At 42.0% G+C, this 20,616-nt stretch overlaps 1 protein-coding gene across 1 annotated transcript in view; it reads left to right on the top strand.

The window, feature by feature from the left end:
• Nucleotides 1-20,053, top strand: part of EYA2 (EYA transcriptional coactivator and phosphatase 2) — a 60,218-nt gene extending 40,165 nt beyond the window's left edge. Inside the window, exons 9-15 of the mRNA XM_059827105.1 lie at nt 4,087-4,176; nt 10,994-11,052; nt 13,282-13,442; nt 14,465-14,579; nt 15,188-15,309; nt 16,148-16,248; nt 19,973-20,053. Of these exons, the coding sequence (XP_059683088.1) occupies nt 4,087-4,176; nt 10,994-11,052; nt 13,282-13,442; nt 14,465-14,579; nt 15,188-15,309; nt 16,148-16,248; nt 19,973-20,053 (729 nt within the window). The remainder of the gene's footprint in view (nt 1-4,086; nt 4,177-10,993; nt 11,053-13,281; nt 13,443-14,464; nt 14,580-15,187; nt 15,310-16,147; nt 16,249-19,972) is intronic.
• The last annotated feature ends 563 nt before the right edge of the window (nt 20,054-20,616 follow it).

The following is a 20,616-nucleotide window of genomic DNA, read 5'->3' as shown; positions in this document are numbered from 1 at the left end:
GTGAGGCATATAGGAATACACTGTGGTGCTGGAGGCTCTATTTACAAAAGGAGTTTATTGCCTGTTTTCTATCCCTGCCTCTCATTGTCCTTGTCTGTGAAAGCATGACTCGTAGATTAGCAGAGGGGTAGGACCTTGTTCTTCTAAAGTTACTAAACAAGCAGTGAGGGCTGAGTTTTTAGATTAATCTGTTTTCACTGTAAAAAGTGGTTCCTGGAGGAGATTTGATTTCGGGCTGTCTGTGGTCCGTTCTTCCTTGGACTTCATATGCATCAGAAAACATTGGCTAGATCTGTTACCCAGGAAGCTTGTTCCCAGGGCTCCAGGGTGCACTTTTGCAATGGAAGGACATGTTACCAGGGATCATCAGTATGAATGCAGCAACTTTACATTGCTCTGCTAAACTCGCACTACTCTAACACAGGCATTAGCAGTTCACCAGGGCATCCCCTGCAGCATAGAGATATTCTTTAGTGGTACAGGATTTCTATGCTTAGGAAGAGCTCTCCATCAACATCTTCAGATAAATTTCATAATTCTCTTTCAGGTTATATACACACTGTATAGAGAATTGGGACAACACATTGATTGATATACCTATCTATCTCATTTTGGTGCTTTCCCGTCAGTCTGATTCTCCTGTTTATTCGTACTTGAATTGAAAGCTGTAGCGACTGTGTCTTTCCTCTGTGTGGGTACAACCTCTAGTATAGTAGGGTTCAAGTCTGGGACTAGTGCTTCTAGATGTTACAGTAATGCAAATTAATAACTGCCAGTAGAAGCCTGGCCTAGTGCCTCTAGATACCTATATCATACTGGGAGTGCTGATTTGCCTTTTAACTTCATCAGCCTCTTTAAGACTTGGAAGCATGCCTTCCTATAGGGGAAATGTCCACACTGTGAAAGCAATGATGCCAAATCATTTCCCCAAACGACTTCCCCTCTGGGTGGTAAAGTGCATTTTTCTGTTTTATTTTCATTCCATCATACACTCTATCTCAAGAGAAAGGTTCTTTTCCTCTCATCTACAGTTTAATTTCCATATAGTTTAGTTTAAGAGAAGGTAACTTCATACACTGTGGAAATGTTTCCTACTCCGCACTAGTGATTAATACCAATAAAGCTAAAGACAAAACTTAAGAGGATAAATGACAGATACTAACCAGTGAGATTTCCTGAAAGAGTTTTAAAGGCTAATGACCCTTGAAATATATAAAAATAGTTGCTTCATCAAAAACTATTTTACAAAATAATTTCTTCCTAGCAGGATATTTTCTTCAAAACAGTTCCCCCGTGTAACTACACCTGGGTAGTAAAATTTGATTCAGTGCTGTTTGCATGGGGCCACAGTCAGATGCCCTGATTATGCCTGTGTCCCTGTGCCTCATCAGGGGAGCGGGTTTGGAGCTTAAAATTAGAGACGTGTTCAAGGCAAGTCTGTTGAAGTTTACTTTTTGCCCAGAGGAGAAAGTGCCCTTCTTTTTGGGACAGCAACAAGCATGTTTAAACATGAGTGACAGAGCATTTCTTTAGATGGGCACAATGCTTGTGAGTCACACACATGGCTGAAACCACAGCCATTCTGCTCTAATTAAAGAGAACTACACCAAGAATGCGTAATAATTAGGTTAGTGTATAATACACCATCCATGTCAACAGCATCTGCTGCAAAGGTTGATTGAAATGTACTCATCCTCCAGACATTGTGCTCCCTGTTAGAGCTCCTCAACTAATTCATTTCTGTCCTATCATACAATAACATGACTCCACAGAAATCTGCAGAAAATTAGAGCAAAGACTACATATAAATCTGCCCTGGTTTAGCGTGTCTTGTAAGTTTAGTGGAGGAACACCACCCACATAAACATAGAGATGAGAGATCCCTGTCCTAATGAAGATGAATTACAAATAAAAGCCTGTTGTGGGAATGCTCTTTTTTCCGCCCCCCCCCCCCCCCCCAAGTTGTCTGTTGTTTACTTTGAACAGGCACAATGCTTTTGAGCTATGAGTGTTTATCAAATTAACCACAGATTATTTTTGCTTGTGTTTATGAAGTATTTAATGAATAAGAAAATGTTCTGCTGGCATCCTTGTTTCTATGCTTTTGCTGTGGGTTTAAGAACAAGGTCATTTGTTTGGGGGCAGGAGAGGTGGTTGACTTTATGCATGAGAGGCATGGAAGAGTGTCTGAGACTCATTTAATACTGCAGCTCTCTGGGGTGGGTACAGCAGATCACTTGATCGTGTTTCAGAGTAACAGGTCTGCAGAGGCTGTATCCAGTGCCCATTGAGCAGCTTTGAAGCAGTAAACCAAGAGCTGTAGGAGCCCTGTGGCCGCCATCCCCCATCCAAGGGGCAGCTTGGAGGACCAAGTAGATCTGCGGTGCACATGCAGTCAGCTGTTAATGTAACCTTCCAAGCCAGAAGAAAGGGAAATGGCCCAGCCAAAAGTGTCAGTCACTTCTGTCATGCAGGATTGTCTGTGTGTGCCTTCTCTGGCCAAGCAGAGTCAGCCCCATCAGCTTGGGCTGATTTAAGCTTGTGCTTGCTGACCTGGCAAGAAAATGAAGTCACAGCTCTCTCACAGGCAGTTGTGGTGTCTTGACTGAGTACCAAGGGGCAGGGAAAATCATCAATTTTCTAAAATGAAACTAAACGCACTAAAGTAGAGCTGCAGGTAGTGCAGTCCTTCTCCAATTTACTTAAGGTTTTGCCACTGATGTTATTAGGAGCAGGATCTGGATATGAGAAAGTTCACACTTGCTTAAGAATGTGTAGAAGCCATTTTAAAGCCTCTGGCATGTGCGTTTTCACATTCTATTAATGGTTAAAAAAGCATGCTTTAAAAACGCTGCAGGCAGCCAGAGCTTCTGCATCATGTCCTTCCCTTTCAGGAAGCAGACCCTCTCGGGGAAGGGCTGAGCTAGACCCACATGCAGCTAGGTAGGGGGCTGCTGATACAGGAAAATGACAGAATGAGCAAACTATCACAGTCAGCTGGCCCACGCGAACAGGAGCATCAGGTGCATGTCACCATTTCTAACACTAGCTAGAGTGACAGATGAACTCATCCAGCAGTTTAATGTGCTGTGTCTTGTCTTGTTTTGTCTTTTGTTTTTAATCAGTGTAGTTATTTGGGTGTAGCTGCCATTATGGCTACAGTTCTGGCTCTGCAAGCATGCTTTATACCACTGCAGAGCACGCTGTGTCCTGAGCAGTAGTCATTCTTGGACAAGCATTTTATTGTGCTATAATTGGGTTTGCATGGTAGGATGGGATTGTTTTAACTCTGCTGATGCTGTTAAATTAGTAGACAGCTTCAGTGGGGATGGAAGAGCTTTGCAGTAGTGTGGCTGCTCTTGCATCTCCTGCCCAGGTGCACATGTGCTGCCAAGGACAGTAGATACTCTGTCACACGCTGGGCTCTGATGTGGGAACAACATGTCTGCCTTTCTGTCCTGTTCTGTGCTGATCACCTGAGTTAGCATGGCAGTGAAGACCTAAGCCGAGCATGCTGAGATACATGGATTGCACCCTTTAGAGAAATAGACTCAATTTATGTTTGAGCTCCAGGGTTCTGCTTTCAGATTTTGCTCACCAAGTTGCTGTTTGACATTAAAAGAGAATAATGCTGACCTTCTACAGCTGTTTTGAAGGATGGAGTCAGGAAAGGATCACCCTTTGTGTGCTCTGTTGTTCATAACTATCCCCTAATCATTCACTCATGATGCTATTGGAAATCAATTCTTGGTCTAACCTACTGAAGCAATTCTTATATAGTCTCAGGTGTTTAAAGGTTCTTGTTATATCTTCTGAACTGCGTGGGCTATTATTGGTCAAGGCAAGCCATAAACATCCTTCAAAGAACAGAATTTGGTTATTCAGGAGAGCAAAAGAAAGGATGGGAAAATCATGTTAACATACACTTGGGAAATAAAATTAATTTAATGAACGTATCTTCAGAAACAGGAATGTGTAGATCCTGTGTTTGCTCTAAGATCTCCCACCTGGCCCCTTCCCCCCCCCCCCCCCCCCAAAAAAAAAAATCAAAATGAATGGAAAAAAAAAATTATTTTCACCTAACAGGATACTACAACGTCTGTGCGGATAGGTCTTATGATGGAAGAAATGATCTTCAACCTTGCAGATACACATCTGTTCTTTAATGACCTGGAGGTACGTAGCTGCTTATTTTATTTAACATCTCTTTTTCTAATCATTTGCATCTGGTCTACAAACTTGTTTTTCTGCCCAAAAACTTTCATTTTTGACCCCAAATAAGTGGGCTTTAGATGGCTTATTGGAAGCATACTTTACTGTGTCCCTTTGACATCTTCATTCTGTTAAGGAATTTTTTTTCTAAATACACAGTAACAATGATGGCTTTTGGCAGTTTTACTAAATCTAATAATGAGGACATTGCTGCTGCTTCTCATGAGATTTGCTATTTAATAATTTTATTAGGCTAAATTAGCATAGATCCTATGGGGCAGGTAGCAATTAGCTATGAGCCAATGCAGAGGTTTTAAAAATGGTCTCTGTTCTTGAGGAAGGTCTGTTTGCAGACACAGACAGAGCAGGAGGTCTGCTGAAGCTCAGGCACACTGCAGGATGAAAATATGGGAATTTCAACATAAAAGACTAAGAGGAAAAAATCCTTCCTGTTTGTGGCACAGTTAAATCTGACTATGCCTTATACAAGGTGAAAATTCTTTTGAATATATGGTAAAATTCAAGCAAAGTGATGCTAGCAGAATTCTGTCATCGGCTGAGAAACAGCTGTACAGTGCTGATGAAAATTTGTTTGCATTTGCAATCAGTAGAAAGTCTGAATGAGTCACATAAAAAGTGAGTTAGATGGGGTTTGTGCTGTGGGCACCTTGGAGTCAGAATACTGCTTGGAGATGTTTGGAGGAAAAAAATCTGGCATCCCTGGGCAAACTTCTATGGTCCTTTCCTTCACTTCAAAAAGGAAGAAATTCTTTCTGTGCCAGATGAAATGAGAGAACTTTTTCTATGCCTGATGAGTTCAGCAAGAACTTCTGGTTCCTTCACTGCTTAATTGCACTGTGGTCCTCTGCATTACAGGAGGTACATCCTTTCCTGCCACCTGTCTCCTTACAATCCGAGGTTTCACTTGCTGAGAATTTTCATTTCCTTCAAAAGACAAGTAGTACATAGCACCTGAACCGACAGATTTTTCCTCTTTCAGCTTTTTTCAAAGAGGAAATTGGTGAGTGAGGGTACAGAAAGTGCAAAGTGAAAAAAATCCTTCTCTTAGAAGAAAAAAAAGAGAGCTGCTGGGGCAGCTGTGTAAGTCCAGGGCACTATATAAGTAGTGGTAATATTTAATATGCAACTAGTTCTTTTCACCCATCAGATCTCAACATGTGGTGCAACAAAGCTCCATGTCCTGCACAAAGCCACCCTCCAGAAACCCTCTGCCTGTCTAGACATTTGCACGAGTATAAGTTGGCAAATCATTTTAAAGCAATTTTTCTCTTTGCTTCACTTACTGCTCTAAAACATGAAATGAAGTAGCGAATTGTCTGGCCTCAGTCAAATTCTGCACATTTATCGGTCAGTAACAGCTTTGGCTGCTAGAAGCAGAGCCCTTAGGTCAATTTTGTCTCGCATGGCCTCTCAAGTTCTTCTTCAGCCACTACAGTAGAGCAGAGTTTTTAATTATAAAAAGTTGGTATGTTGTGGGTTTTTTCCTTTTGTGGTTTCTAGACATTAAGGAAGCAAAAGCTAAACAAAAATCCCTTAGATACGGGACTCTCTTATTCCAGCAGGACTATGTAACTGAGTAACAACTAGTCCAGCAAAGTGCTAAAGTTTAGCACTGTGTCTCCAAATAGAAATCAGAACCTTCTGCAAAATACCTGGACTCCATCTCCAACACAGGAAGAGAACCAGGTGCTACAAGACACATCTGTTCAGCAAAATATTAAGGGAGGCTCTCTCTAAGTAGTTTGAGCTACAAAGATGATAAAAACATTTATGTTAGTAGTGCTATTTTGTTGCTGCATAAAAGAAGAGAAGCAATTTTTGCTGATTTCTGAGGCTATCTTATCAGCTTACCTGCTTTTATTAAAAAATTGAGAAACACAAAGTTGGCAGCTGAACGAGTGAGTCAATATAGCTTTATTGGGCTTGCCAGAGGGTGTAAAGGGACAGCATAGGCACGTAAAGGTGAGAACAGCTTGCTGCTGGACCTGGATGGCTCAAAGCTGTGAAAAAGATTAAAAACGTGTGAAAACAAGTAGTGTTGCAGCTAGCCAGAGTAGAAACAAGCAGAGAGATAGCATTGTAAGACAATTTTATCTTAGGTCCAGCACTAAGATAAAAACGCTAAGCGTTCTATGTGATGATGCATGGCCCAGGTAGCTGGAAAGAGAAGAGCATTTTCTACTGAAAAATTTCAGTTTCCCTTTTCACACATGCTTGATAAGTGAAACAAACCAAAGTTTTTCTCAAACCAAAACCAAACCAAGATAGTTTGGTTTTAGCTGAGCCTTTTCAATTAAAAAAATGAGGGATGAGGGAGAATTCGAGAAAAGTAAATGTTCTTTACAGAATTTCACTTTCCAAAAAAAAAAAGCCATTTCAGTTTGGAAGAATTTGCAACAACAGTGTCATCCACGTCTGTTCGTTAATCATCCTACTCCGTCATTTAGGACGATAAATAAAAGTCAGGTTTGAGTATTCACAAAGTGGTATTTAAGGATCATACATCACCAAGTGTTCAGCTTAAAACAAAATGCAGTGAATGATATTCTTAAAAAAAGAAGAAATTGATAAAAAACAAGCACAGGAGCTGATTCATTTCTAGACCCACAAACATTACCATATACATTAGCACCATCATGTGGTATAACACTGGCCTGTACAAGACAAAATAAGCTAAAACCACACGGGGCTGAAACCATTTCTGACCATCTTCTGTATTGGGGCAGGGTGAAAGAAGCTGTAACTGAGAAAGCAGTAGGATAGTTGCCCCATTTGAGACCAAAGCAAGAGTACTCTTAGTAGAAAATGCTAAACATAACAAAACATTTCTCTGGCACAAACCCATAGCCAAGTTCAGGCATTTTGGGGGGCCCAGGAGACTGAACCAACCAGAGCATGGCTGGCCTCGGTCCTGACAGCGGAAGCAGGGGGAGAGGTGGAGGAAATATCACCCATCCTCGCCACAGAGGCAAGTTGGACAAGGAAATCAGTTATTACCTTGCTTTAGCACAGGGGAATGGTTTATTTTGCTGGCTGCAGTTTTCAGTACTGTGCAGAGCAGAAGGTGCTGCCAGGGTGTAAAGTCCTTTTGAAGCATTCCGAGAAAGTGCCTGATGAGGATGAAACATCTGTCCATAGATACAGCAAGGTTTGCACAGCCCTTACTAGCATTTGTGTGATCTTCCTTAGTCTGGTGAGCATGTGATTTCACATCGTAGCAAAAACTGGCTTCAAAATCTGAGTGAGGAGCCTGAACTGGAATACTCCTTTCTTTCTGTCAAAAAATGATTGTGAGACTCTGTTGTTAGCCAGGGCTCTAAGTGTTTTCAGGGTTTACCCAGAAGGTATTCAGGCAGCTGTTTCCTGGATGCATTGTCTGTATACATCTTTCCTGCCATGTTTGGTAGTGGGAATCTTGGATGTGTGAAAAGGCGAACCAGCAGATCTGTTCAGATAACCTGCTTCAAACCCATCCTCTCCTAGTGCTGCAGCCTGGTAAGAGAGGCCAATTTCCCACTCAGTTCACCCCAAACCTCAGGCTGGTTGGATAGAAGGAGGCTGATCTCTGGTCCCCAGGGCAGGTGGGTGACTGGAGAAGCCTTGGACCTAGACTCCTACCAAACACTTTTGTTTGTTTTACAGAAAGGGATTCTCTGTCAGCAAGTTAACTCTTAAGTTGTACAACTTAGTAGCTGGACGTTTTTCCAGCTGATTCAGGGCAGGGGGGGAGGTCGATGCTTGTTGAAACGCAGCGTAGTGGTATGCCTGTCCCATAGCAAAGAATCAAGGCACCAAACCTTGACAAGGGCAGACTGTGTAGCGCTTCCAGGGCATGCAGTGACACAAGCATTTCACTGTTCTGGAGGATGTTAGCAACACAACCCAGGCAAGCAAGGCCTGTGTTTGCTGAGCCACATGTTGAAATCATACAAGTGTAGTTTTGCCACACTAATTCCTCCACTCATGTAGGACTTACAGGCCAGTCAAGCAAAGCATCTCTGCTTACAGCTGCAACAGGACAGGCAGATTAAATTCCTACAGTCTGCAAGTATAGGCCATACAAGGTGTTGTGTACAAAGGGCTTGGATCACACTGCAGAATGTTATCAGCAAATGCTCACTTGAAAGGAAGTATTCTCATTCTCTGTTCCCCTTTTGAGAAATCGGGGAGAAAAGGGGTTGCCCAAGGTTACAGATCACAGTGAAGTTAAAATACGAACTCTGGGCTTTCCAGGGTTGTGCTTTTTCTCCCAGATACCTTTTGTTCACAGTGTGACACTGGCTAAAGAATAGTACCTTCCACCCCCAGTCCCTCTGGAGATATTATTGCTTAGCACTCTGGAAAACAGGTATTAAGGACAGGGGGATTGAGAAGGGGATTAGTGTGTTTACAAGTTACTGCCTTTCAGAGCCATCCCTGGTGGTTTTGTGTTCCGGGAACTGTTAACCCCCTGCCTAAGGAGGGTTGCAAGCTCAACTGATTAGTGAATCCACAAGATGTTTAAAAATATCTAACACAGTCCTGATACACAAATAGACAACCTGTGTGTTTGTAAGTTGCTTTCATATGTGCATGAGATGTACCTTGAGAGTATTCAGAGGGAGCGCAAGCGATAACAGAAGGAGCTTCTCCATGGGTCCTCAGGAACGGCTTGTATTTCACAAGGAGGCAGCAGAAGCTTTCTCCAAGCCTGCAGTACCATTTCAAAGCTGCATTAGCTCAGGCTCCTTTATATGTGGGTACAAGGGTCTGGTCCCCCTGGAGGCAGGCTGTGTAGCACAGACTGACCTAGAGGTATCACAACATTAAAAACAGTTCAGTTCCCAGAGTTGCGAGGGTTGACTGAGTTCTTACACATTTGACTCGGTTACAGGCTGTACGTGCCACACATCATATACCTCTGAGATCCTAGAGTATCATTTTAAAAAGTCAGCAGATGTGAAAACTGGGATATGTCCCCATTGCAGACTTCCATTTGAACAATCTGGACCTTCTTTTCAGCAGCCCAGATATCCTGCCTTGATTCCCTACTCACTAAAATTTCAAGGAAATGCTGCACGAATGAAAAATTAGTCTCGTAACCAAGTAGTAAAACATGGTCCACATTCTTGCTTTAACCAGCTTCCCTGTGTTTCACCCAGTAACACGATAGGCGCAGCCGGCGGACTATGAGGTAGCGTCTCACCAAGTGTCATGGTATTTTATTAAGTTAGAAATGTGATAGCTACTGTTGTCACACTTCAGTGTACAGAACAATTCATTCACAAATGAGAAAAACAGATCCCTCCACAAATACCTTTCCCCTGACTTAATGCCCTGTATCATACAAATGAAGTGGAGTGGGCTGCATCAATATTATCCCAGCATGGCTGACAACAGCTATGGGGAGGGGAGCTTAAAAAATGATGGGAATGAAGGAGAGAGAGAGGTGCCAGCAGAGATCTGCTATTCAGCCACTTGGCTCTAATTATATGCAGAAATATATGCCCCAGTGATGGGTTGGTAAGAGGACTGATGCGACAAGAACAAGATAAAATTCTGTGTCTTTTTGAAAATTATCTCAAACAAATGCTGCAGAAAATCCCATGATTATGGACAAGAACCATCTGTGACATTTTGCCATTGATAGCAAGTTTGGTTTCTTGTTTGGGGATATTTTCTTTTTTTGAAAGGGTCTAGTTTAAGGTAATTCATAAAACTCAAAATTGTGTAAGGAAGGTAAGACAAATTCTGTGGTTTACAGAATACTGAAGTGGTGAAGAATAACTACCTTGGTTAGCTGCAGTTGTTCTGACTTCAGAGTCCTGTTGTACCAAGTGCTTTTACCTCTCTTGAAAAATCAACCAGAACAATAGATAGTGTTCATCAGCTTGAAGGCTTTGTGTTTCGTTCTTACCTGCAAGGGTCGTGGATAAAGGAGATTCAAGGTGGTGGGAGAAGCTTCCTTATTTTTTTCTTTCTAATCTTAATGCTAAGACAAGGAAGGAAACCAAAGAAATAACATTTTTCAGATTTTTTGAGGCAGGGCCTCCACTATTCAAACAACGAAGAATTTTGGAAGATAAGATCTAGAGTACGTACTTGATGCAGGCTGAGCTCCAAGTATATATTCTGGTTAAATTTCCTGTGCGTGGATTTCCTCATTACTGACACACATTATTCCTTAACTCTGTCTGTGGCTGGGGCTATGAAAGGGTGCTGCCTTCAGTGCTTCAGCCCAGCTTCCCTGCACATCAAAGGAAGCTCAGCCCCCTCAGAACAAACTGGGAAAACACCAGCAGGACAGACATCTCTGGAAATTTCTTTGGGGCAGATCTTCTCCCCTTGTAATTATGCGGGCATACACCTCCTGTCCAAAGCAGTATTCTTACAGGGGGAGAAGCTGCCAAATCTCTGCCTTACCATGCATACAAAGTTTAAAAACCGCAGTTTTCCTGGCTAAAACACAAGCATCTGTCTCCCTCCGGTCTGCATAGGAAGGAGTTTCACTTACTGTATTTTTCAAGAGCTGTTGTGCCCTTAGATAACAGCAGATCACACACACACACAAACTCTCTCTCTCTGGGTATTCATATTTTGTGCAAGTGCTATGTGATACTCATTCCTAACAATTAACTGACTAGACTATGTCAGACAATACTAGCAAGATGTAAGATTTTATCTTCTGCATGTTACTCTTAAAGTAATTTTTCATTACGTTCTTTCAAAATTTTTTTCAAAACATTTACTTACGGCTGTATTTGTTTCATACGCTTCTCAGGACTGTGACCAGATCCACATAGATGATGTATCATCAGATGATAACGGTCAAGATCTAAGGTACGGGATCTCCAGGCTGGAAGCTGCAGGTCAGGTAGTCCCCAGCTGTTTGAAAATAACAGGGGGCTGGTCAGTGATGTAAAATAACATTCTCAGCCATGTGCCCTCTCCCCTCTCTGGCTCCATGCTGTCTGCATTTATTAAGCTCACAGAAGCACGGAGTCCCCTTTCTCACATTAACATGCCTGTGCCTACTGTCAAGCCCTGACTATACTGAGCTTTGAACCATTCTGGGAAATACATCTAAAACTAGGTTGAACTCTAGTCAGACTACACTAGTTTCTGATATGATTTGGCCAGCCGGTTGGCACAGGTGTGGCCAAAATGCTTCGAAAACAGATTGAAAGGTTTCCCACTGCCCAATCTGTAATGAATGGGCTTAGTAGTGAGGATTGTAGACCTTGCCATGCCAGAGCCTTGTCACTGGTAGAAACTTGTACCAAAACTGCACCAATTATTATTATCTGTGTAAGTTAGATCATAATGTACATAAAAACTACTTCTGTACAATTACATGTACCTTTCCCAAAGTGTTGCTTGCAGAGTTATGGGAATTGGCACAAGAATGAAATGTGCAGAGCTCTCATAGAACTTTATAATTTATGTTTTTATGGCTGGTTATTATGAGAAATTGGTGCAGAAACAGCACAGGAAACAATGAAGTGTTTTAGGGAAGAGACTTTTCCTTCTGCAGAGATGACATGAAAGATTTTTTGCTGTGACTGAAATGCTAATTTGTGCTTTGCAATGCACTGAAGTGGCACATGTATATTTAGGTCCTTTGGCTCCAGTGACCTGTAAGCAGGTGAGTCTGGATACTTGTTCAGGCATTGATTAAAATATTAATTTGGGTTTTATCTCAATCAGTGCACTTACCTTGAGTAAACAAAAAAATCTGTGTGCTGTCCTGAATCCTGTGAAAAGCCCCTGCCTGAGTCTTTTCACTTGTTTCAGAAATACTTCTCAGCTGCTCATGGCTTGTCTATGTGGGAAATGAAGCTGAGCTGACTGAAGTATGTTAAGGATGTTAAACTCCTATCTGCGGATGCTCTAATACAGAAACAAATTGGCATCAGGGCTTTCTAGAAGGGGAAATTACTGTGCAGTAAATCAGGATGTGAATATACAAGCCCTGGCTACTCCCCCAATGAGGTGTCAGAAGCACTATAAGCTGAGCTAACTTCAAGCTGCAGCCGAGAAGGGTATGTCTGTGTCGCTGAGCCTTTCTGTCCCTTCCCTTGCTCTGGTTCAAGCCAAGTTTGTCCAAATCCACTGGATCTGTGACCTGATCTAGCCAACTGTGCCCCATGAGCTGCAGCTGCCCTCTTCCATTGCAGCTCAGTCTGAGATCTGCTCAAACTGTGAAACCCATCCTAATGCTGTCATCCAGCAAACTTTTTCAAGATGACATGAGCTGGTAGTGTCTCTTTACATGTTCCTCCTCCCCCAAACCAGGGAACTGATCCAGCTGAAAAGCAATTTCTTTTTTCTTTTTAAAGCTGTATTATCTTTTAACTGGAACAGTTCCCTGATATGATTCACCTCAGTGCTGAAGAAGTGCTTGTGCTGGTACAAAGAAAGGGACATTGAGAAAGGCTGAAGACAGAAACAAATGCCTCGTAGAAGGCAGGATTGCTTCCTTCAGAGAAACTGCCTGTTTTAAGGTGTTTGTGGAGCTGTCACTTGCCCCCAGTTCATTGTGGTAATTACTCTAGAGTTGCTTTGAAATACTAACTCAGTTTAAAAAAAAAACAAACAAACTTTATATGTTGCAGGGAGTTAAGGCTCCTTTAGTTAATTTCTTAATTTTTTTTCTTGATCTAATGTGTGTTCAGAGCCTGTTTAGCAATATAGTCAAGCAGTCAGAAAGGTAACACCAGAATTTTCTCCTTTAGGATTTGAATATTTCTGCAGTTACCTTAGCAGCCTGGATGAGAGGCAGGTGAGGTGTTTCAGTGACCTGAGGACAGTCAGAGTAGTCCAGAGAACTTCAGAACTGGCAGGTAGTGCTAAGTAACCTGCATTGTGTTTACACTAATAAAGAACTTTTTTAAAATCTGTTCTAGTAACCGTGCTAGAGATGAACTTCAGTTCTGTACAGCAATGTGTTCTGCATACATCTCTGCTGCCACTTGTCTCCACATTTCTTTTCAATTGTTTCGACTCCTTGCTGGCACTGTATAGCCCGTAATTATGCTGACCTCTCCCCTTCCCTCCTCCCTTTCCCAGCACATACAACTTCTCGGCAGATGGCTTTCACAGTTCAACTGCCAGTGCAAATCTGTGTCTGGGCTCGGGCGTTCATGGGGGAGTTGACTGGATGAGGAAATTAGCATTCCGCTACCGTCGGGTGAAAGAGATGTACAACACCTACAAAAACAATGTAGGGGGTAAGTGTCTATGGCCAGGCAACAAGCATGCCTTTTGTCTTCCCAAATACTCCTGACCCTGCTAGGGATATGCTATGGAGGAGGTGTAGACAGCATCATGATAAGAATAGTTCACACTGAGCTGAGCAAGTGTTTCAGGAGTCATCCTTAAATAACGTTTTGTACAGGATTTGCAGGAGATATGCTTAAATACCTGGTTTAGTAGTTGGAGAAGGACTCAAGTCGGAGAGTGGGGCTTTATTTTGTAATTTCTTTGGCAGGAAAGCAACCTTCTTCAGTTTTCCAAAATGCTTAGGAAGCAAGCAAACAGTTGAAAACTAAATATGCTTTTTTTTTTTTTTCCTACGGAACTCAGGGCAGATCTCTGTCTGAAGGCGTTCTTGTATCCTAACTACTTGTTTTTAGCTCCCACAGAATAATACCACCAGATATCAGGATGCCCTGGGTTCCTTCATCTCAGCTAGTTCCAGACAGTTCTTCCAATAGGCTGCTCTGCTTCTCTTTTAGAACATCAGTGCCAGATCTCGGACTAGAAAGAAGCAAAACTCAGAGTATCACCGCAACCTTTTTTTTTTTGGTTGGAGAAATAGCCTACCCACATGTACTGGAAATGGTGCATAGCTTTTCAGGAGGAACAAAACCATCCTGGCTTCAGATGTCTCTCAGCTCAGGCCACTACCTGCTATACACAGCTCCTTTGTCCTCTTGCTCACTTCCCATGCAAACTTTATGCTAACTCCAAGAAAGGTGTTTTAACGAGGTCCCGCAGTCTGCGGATGACTGATACCATTCTGCGGAGAGGAAGGAAGCTGAGCTGCAGTAGCATAGGGGTGTGCTGCAGCCAGGCCTCACATACCTCAAGGCAGAGCCTTGGAGCGACATGGCAGTGGGCAAAGGGAAGCACCCTGCAGCAGGGCCAAGAGGAGGGTAGTGGGAGAGATAGGGTTCAGAACACAGACAGGAGCCCTTTGGCATTCAGCTCCCTTTCTGTGCTTCTGCAAAGATGCTTTCCCTGCTTACAGGTTTAATAGGAGCTCCAAAGAGGGAAACCTGGCTGCAGTTAAGAGCAGAACTTGAAGCGCTGACTGATCTCTGGCTCACACATGCTCTGAAGGCACTGAATTTGATACATTCCCGGTAAGAACAGCCCAAAGAATTGCCTGCAGGCTTGATCCAGGATCTCCTTTGCTTCCCTTTTTCCCCCCTTCTAAACAAATCGAGACACATTCATAGGACTTTGCTGGCCAAACCTGTGGGAGGCCAGTCTGCACATGTTTGCCAGACTTGTATTATCAAAGGTTGGGATGAGCTTGAGATGATGAACTGAGCAAAAGAAAAAATAGTCCTTTTTCTTGCCTTTCTTTGGCTACCTCATCTGTGCCACATTTTTCATGTGAGCAGATTTACAAGAGAGTGGAAAAGAGGGAAAAGGGCCCTTCTGTCCCTGGGCATGTTCACTCAAAGAGCCCAGCATGGACATTCCAACATGGTGTTTAAATTCCTGCAAAATAGATCCTGGCATGCATGCAATAAGGCTGCTGTTAGTTTGTTCTATGGGGTTTTTTTCATTCTACTAAGTTGATAAAGAGACATTACCAGTGCTCACATTATCTGCCTCTAGCTGCATAATCTCCCAATGGCTTGGGAACTTCCAGTTGCAAGAAGGGTTTGCTTCCTGTCATCTTTCAGTCTAGAGTAAAAGAGAGAAACACAGATTGTTGCTTCTACTAACTTGTGTTTTCTAGGCCTAACTGTGTGAATGTGTTGGTCACCACAACTCAGCTCATACCAGCTCTCGCTAAAGTGCTTCTCTATGGACTGGGCACTGTCTTCCCCATTGAAAACATTTACAGTGCAACAAAAACAGGTAAGAGCAAACTAACTTAGGCCTCACTGAAGATAGATTGAAGTTTTTTCCTTAAGTCAGGCACACCCATCCAACCTGATCGCAACAAGCAATGTATAAGCTTTGTTTTTAGCTCCATGTTTACACATCTCTAATTCACATCCTGACTGCCCACACTTAAGCTAGTATGGACTCGGGGGGGGAATCAAAAATCAAAGTCTTCCCAAGTGTCTCCATGGGGGAATGAGCCTGAAAAATACCCCCCCAACAGAGCATCTACTGTGTGGGGGATGTTCAGCTGCACCCAGCTACGAGGGAGATAGTCTGGTTGGACCTGTTACATACAGAAACACTGTTTGGATCCTCTTACTCTTGCAGAGGGAGCAAGTGTGCTGAATGAGCTTTATGAAGCTGTGTGAGTAATAAATACTGGTAGGGTTGGCTTGGGGCTTTTTTTGTGTTCTGTCCTTTCTGGTGTAAGTGTTTGAATCTCTGAGGTTTGTATTTTTATGTTTTTACTGCAACCAGAACGAACAGAAAAGGGCTTTTGAAATTGAATACTGTGAGTGTCACATGAGTCTACCAACTGGGGGTCTAAGCAGTGCATCAAAGTCGCAAAGCTTGCAGGAAACTGGCAGCACTTGGAAGTCCTTGGCTGGTAAAGAAAATGCTAGTAGCTGTCATGAGATGGAGAGAATCCATCTCAGATGAAGATTCAGTTAGGTTCTAATTTTAAAAGAAAACAAGGAATGTAGCAGCAAGCTCAATTAGGTCCCAACTCCACTTCCAGTACCTGAATGTCAGCCCCACCTACTGCTGTGTGTCCAGACTAAAAAATGTCTTCTCTTCTGTTGCTTAGGGAAAGAGAGCTGTTTTGAAAGAATAATGCAAAGGTTTGGAAGGAAAGCTGTGTACATTGTAATAGGAGATGGTGTTGAAGAGGAGCAGGGAGCAAAAAAGGTACAGTTTGTGAATGCCATGCTGGATTCCTCCAAGTTTTCATTTCAATGACCCTTTCTTTACTTAAGCATTCAATGAAGCTCCCTCCATTTGAAACAGTTTTTAGTTGATTTTATTTCTTAATATGCAAAATACTCAACAACCTTGTGAGAAATTTCCTGCTGTAAATCCCCCCACCTTGGCAGCTAGTGCAATTTTTCACATAGTCGCTGTGTCACATGTTCCAGGAATCATTCTTGCTTAATAAAGATGGCTTTAAACACATGAAAAGGAAAACTCCAGTGTGTGATCTCAGATGAGCAAGCAGCGTGAATTTCTGATCTACACATGTTGCTTTCGTAAATTCTAAATTACCGGAATTAGTTTTCAATTACTTACTAGAGTATGCATATATACATACATGTATTTATATTTATGACTCGTTGAGATCATAGGGTGTAATGTCATTAGAGTGAATACCAAAGGGACTACTACTGAGTTGCTGCCTTTATCAATGATTTATAGATCACTGTGATTAATTTCACAAGCAAAATGAAATTGGGAAGATGTACTGAATACAAAGTAGAATAGAAACTGCAAAAGCAGTATGGTCAAGAATAACAAGCCCTTGGTAGTATTTCATGCTCGCTGCATAGATGTGGCCCACTGACATAGGTAGCCTTAGAAAGAATTAAATGGACTAACATGTGCATCCAGTTGAGTCCTCCAGTCATTAGTATCCACAGTCCACGCATTGGGAAACAAGAACTGGAGTTTAGGGACCAGTTGAAGCTTCTTTGTTTTGGGTAGACTGTAAGAGGAGAGAAGCTGGAACCCCAGAGCTTGGAAGAAATTAAAGCAAAATTTGAGAACATTCTGCTTAGAGTGATTTAGTGGCAGGGAGGGAAAATTTAAGAGATCCAGCAAGGAATACCTTCTGCCATATACAAGGGATATCAGTGTATTAGAGAAGCCAGGAGTGGTAGAAACATGGAGAGCAACAACCAAAGACCTGAAGGAAAGCAGTCAGGTACATCAACTGACTTGTACAACATGAAAACTTTGGCTGTTCAATTCTCATTTCCTACACTTCAGAACTGCCTGGAATCTCCATTTATTTGGCTTTACAGGGACAGGAGTACAATTGTTAATGGCAAGCATTACTTGCAAGATGTCATCTTCAAAGCAGCAGAAACCCTCTTTTTATAGTGTATTTCCCCTGGCCAATGGAAGCAACAATACCTGCCTCCAACTTGGAAAACTAGCTAAATCTGCAGCTGGTTCTCTAGTTCATGAAGGGTTAAGGAGTTGTCAGAGAAGACTCCAAAATGCATGACTGGGAATGAAGTGATAATAGCCTGCTGCTTTTGACAGCCCAGTGCTATACTTCAAAGGTAGTGGGTCAGTGAATGTGACTGCATCAAAGGCTGCAAGGGGTCTCCAGCTGTATGAAGAGGTGGGAAGGTTCAACAATCTTCTATAGGCAGGATTTCAAGAGCCCTCTTGCTTGTGTCTCCTGGCCTAAGCAGCTCTCCCATTAGTAAAGCACATTCTTTGCTTGGCTGTTGCCTCCTTTGATTGATGACAATCATTAGTCAAGGCTTCTACACACCTGAGCTTTATACAAAAAAAAAAAAGGGGGGGGGGTGCAGAGAGCCTTTCACTGTTTTGCCAGCAGCACTGATGCTATCTCCATTTTAGTGGGTCATTTTTCTTCCCCTGTCTGATGAGTGATAAATCTGTAAATGCTGAACAACAGGAGTGGCTGGGAGGCCAACGTTTCTTCTCGTTTGAGAAAGAAAAATAATTTAATGGATGGGGTTTAATAACAACCAGAGGAGGAGGAGGGAGAAGGAAATAACTTTTCCCCTTAAAGTGAAATTGCAGAGCATTGGATTCCAATCGCTTCAGCTGTCTGTGTTTGCTTGCTCTCTCTATACACACTGATAAGTAGCTTGAAGGAAACATTTGTTTACTGATAGGCAACATACCAGAGGGAAGCTTGAGTTGTATTTAAACATTAGAGGAGTGCAAATAGACACTCTGTAAAATAAACGGAACCACTAGAGTTTTTTTACACAGGCAGTACACTTGGAAAAGGAACATCTCCCTTCATCAGAATCGTCTAGCTAGGAAGTATATCATCTCTAAAGCTTTGTCTAAGCTATTTAAACAGAAGCAGTATGTTTGCAGTTGAATTATTTACAGTGATAAAATACTCAGAAATTGTATTCCCACACTGGAAGGGGAGTAAGCTCTGTCAGTTAAGGCTTTCTGTGTGTTTGTTACTGGATACATATCGCTGACTGTACAGAAACCAGTATTTCGGGAGGAAGCTAAGAAAATCACAAGCCCAACTGTTGTTATAAAATCTAAGTGCAGAAACAAGCTGTGTCTTTGATCTAAAGTAAAACTGCTTTAACTGTTTTAGATAAGAAACAAATCCAGTTCAAACCCCAGGTTCACCGGAACACAGAAAGAGAAGCTGTATTTCACATCTGAAAGCAAGTTCTAATTATCTTGAGGTTATCTCTTTGCAAGCAACCACCGGGTTGGTAGCTATTGCTAACGATTGCAGAACTGTCCTGTCACAATGATGCTTTCAGAGTACTGTTTGTACCCTACCAGATTACAGTTTCCGTCTTGGGTCCCCTGCGTAATTGAACTGCACTTGTTTCACAGCACTTAAAAAAAGTTGGTACTTTGTCTTCTTTCAGATGCAAGTCTGTTTTTTCTTACAGTATATTCACAATTTTCAAGAGATGAATCAAGATACTATAAAGAAACTATAGTAGGTCACAGATAGTTGACCTTTCCAGATTTTGTCCAGATAGATACTAAGATTTCAAGCGGAACTGACTGGTTAGAACTTAGACATTTGTATACATGACTTTAGATTTATCACAGTAAATATGAATTGAAAAACAGGGAGGCAGGAGAAGAATATAAGATAGTCTCTCAAAAACAGGAATTAGGAAAGTTTCTTGAGGACAAGCTGTCATATAAGCCTTTCTCTGAGGCAGCAGTGTTACACTAAATGAGTAATTGATCTGAGCAATGATACCAGTTCCTACATTTCCAGAAAATGCAGTATGACCTACTGTTCCAGTTAACTTGGAAAGGGAATTGTTAAAAAGCATTTTGACTCTGTGTGGTATTACATTCTTTTGTTTATATTTTTGTAAATTTTAATAACTTCATTTTATGATATATATATATTGTTTATTTGTCTGTGAAGCACTGCCAACAGCTTTCACTAGTAGTAAGTAGGACAACTTTGAAATTGGTGTTGTAGGACAGGATTATGATGCTTTCTGGAGAGTCTAAGATTCTTGTATAACTTGTTATAATAAGTAAGTGAACATCAGTAAGTGGCAGGAAAAGTGTTTCTAGGAGTACTACAATTCTAGAAACATTCCTAATGAATCCATGAAAAAATAGGAGAGTAAGGTTTAGTAGCTAGTACATTCAGAAAGTCAGCCCGCATCCTACGTCATCTCTGAAGCAGGACACTCCCAAATAGTGGAGGATCTGTCTTCCTTTCTGCATAGGAGAAATGTATCAGCAAGTAGACAGTCCCTGCTCCCTTCCTTCCTCTCTGAGGAGAGCCTCCTTGCTTATGACACCGTGACAGCCTGGTGGCCTGAGTACAAATCTCTGTTCCCGAGGGTGCAAACTAAGAAAGTTGTTTTGATCTCAGTATTAAACAAAAACCAAAAAATACCCTCTTTTGGTTTCACTCTAGCACAACATGCCATTCTGGAGAATCTCTTGTCACGCTGACCTGGAAGCTCTTCGGCACGCCTTGGAACTTGAATATTTGTAGCAGACCCCAACATCTTAGCACTGTGAGGGCTTCAAACTGTTACATCGGTTCCACCTATTCCTCAACATTTTCTCATTAAAAAAAATCCCACAGCAACTGCAGTTTTTCTTTTTTTTGAAGGAGAACCCTTTCAGTGGAAGCCTTTAACAACTTGCAGCCAAAGAACATTGTGTCAAGTCCTTCTTTGGACAGAGGAAAAGCCTTCAGATAACTCGCTGGGGATCCTGCAGTTATATGGTTAAGCCGGATGCATAGAGCTGTAACTGCCTTTTTGCCATCAACAACAAACACTAGAAGTCTTGGGTCTACTTGTCCGTTTTCATGCTTTTGAAAGGGGAAGAGGACATAGTAAGGAGCCTCTGCACAGTACATCACATCAGATGGGACCTTCTGAAAATAAGAGTGAAACTGTTGATTTTTTTTTTATTATTATTTTTTTAATTTATGAACTTATCTCATTACTCTGGTATTAAGCTCTGTACCTGTGTTTTTAATCTGGCTTTTGGGGGTGGGCGGGTGGGTGGGGAAAGTCTTACCATTCTAAATTAATAGTTCATTTCTCC

The sequence above is a fragment of the Gavia stellata genome, chromosome 20, assembly GCF_030936135.1.
Source record: "Gavia stellata isolate bGavSte3 chromosome 20, bGavSte3.hap2, whole genome shotgun sequence".
In the NCBI taxonomy this organism is placed as follows: Eukaryota; Metazoa; Chordata; class Aves; order Gaviiformes; family Gaviidae; genus Gavia; species Gavia stellata.
The sequence above is the reverse complement of the archived record's forward strand: the minus strand, read 5'-3'. Positions and strand labels throughout refer to the sequence as shown.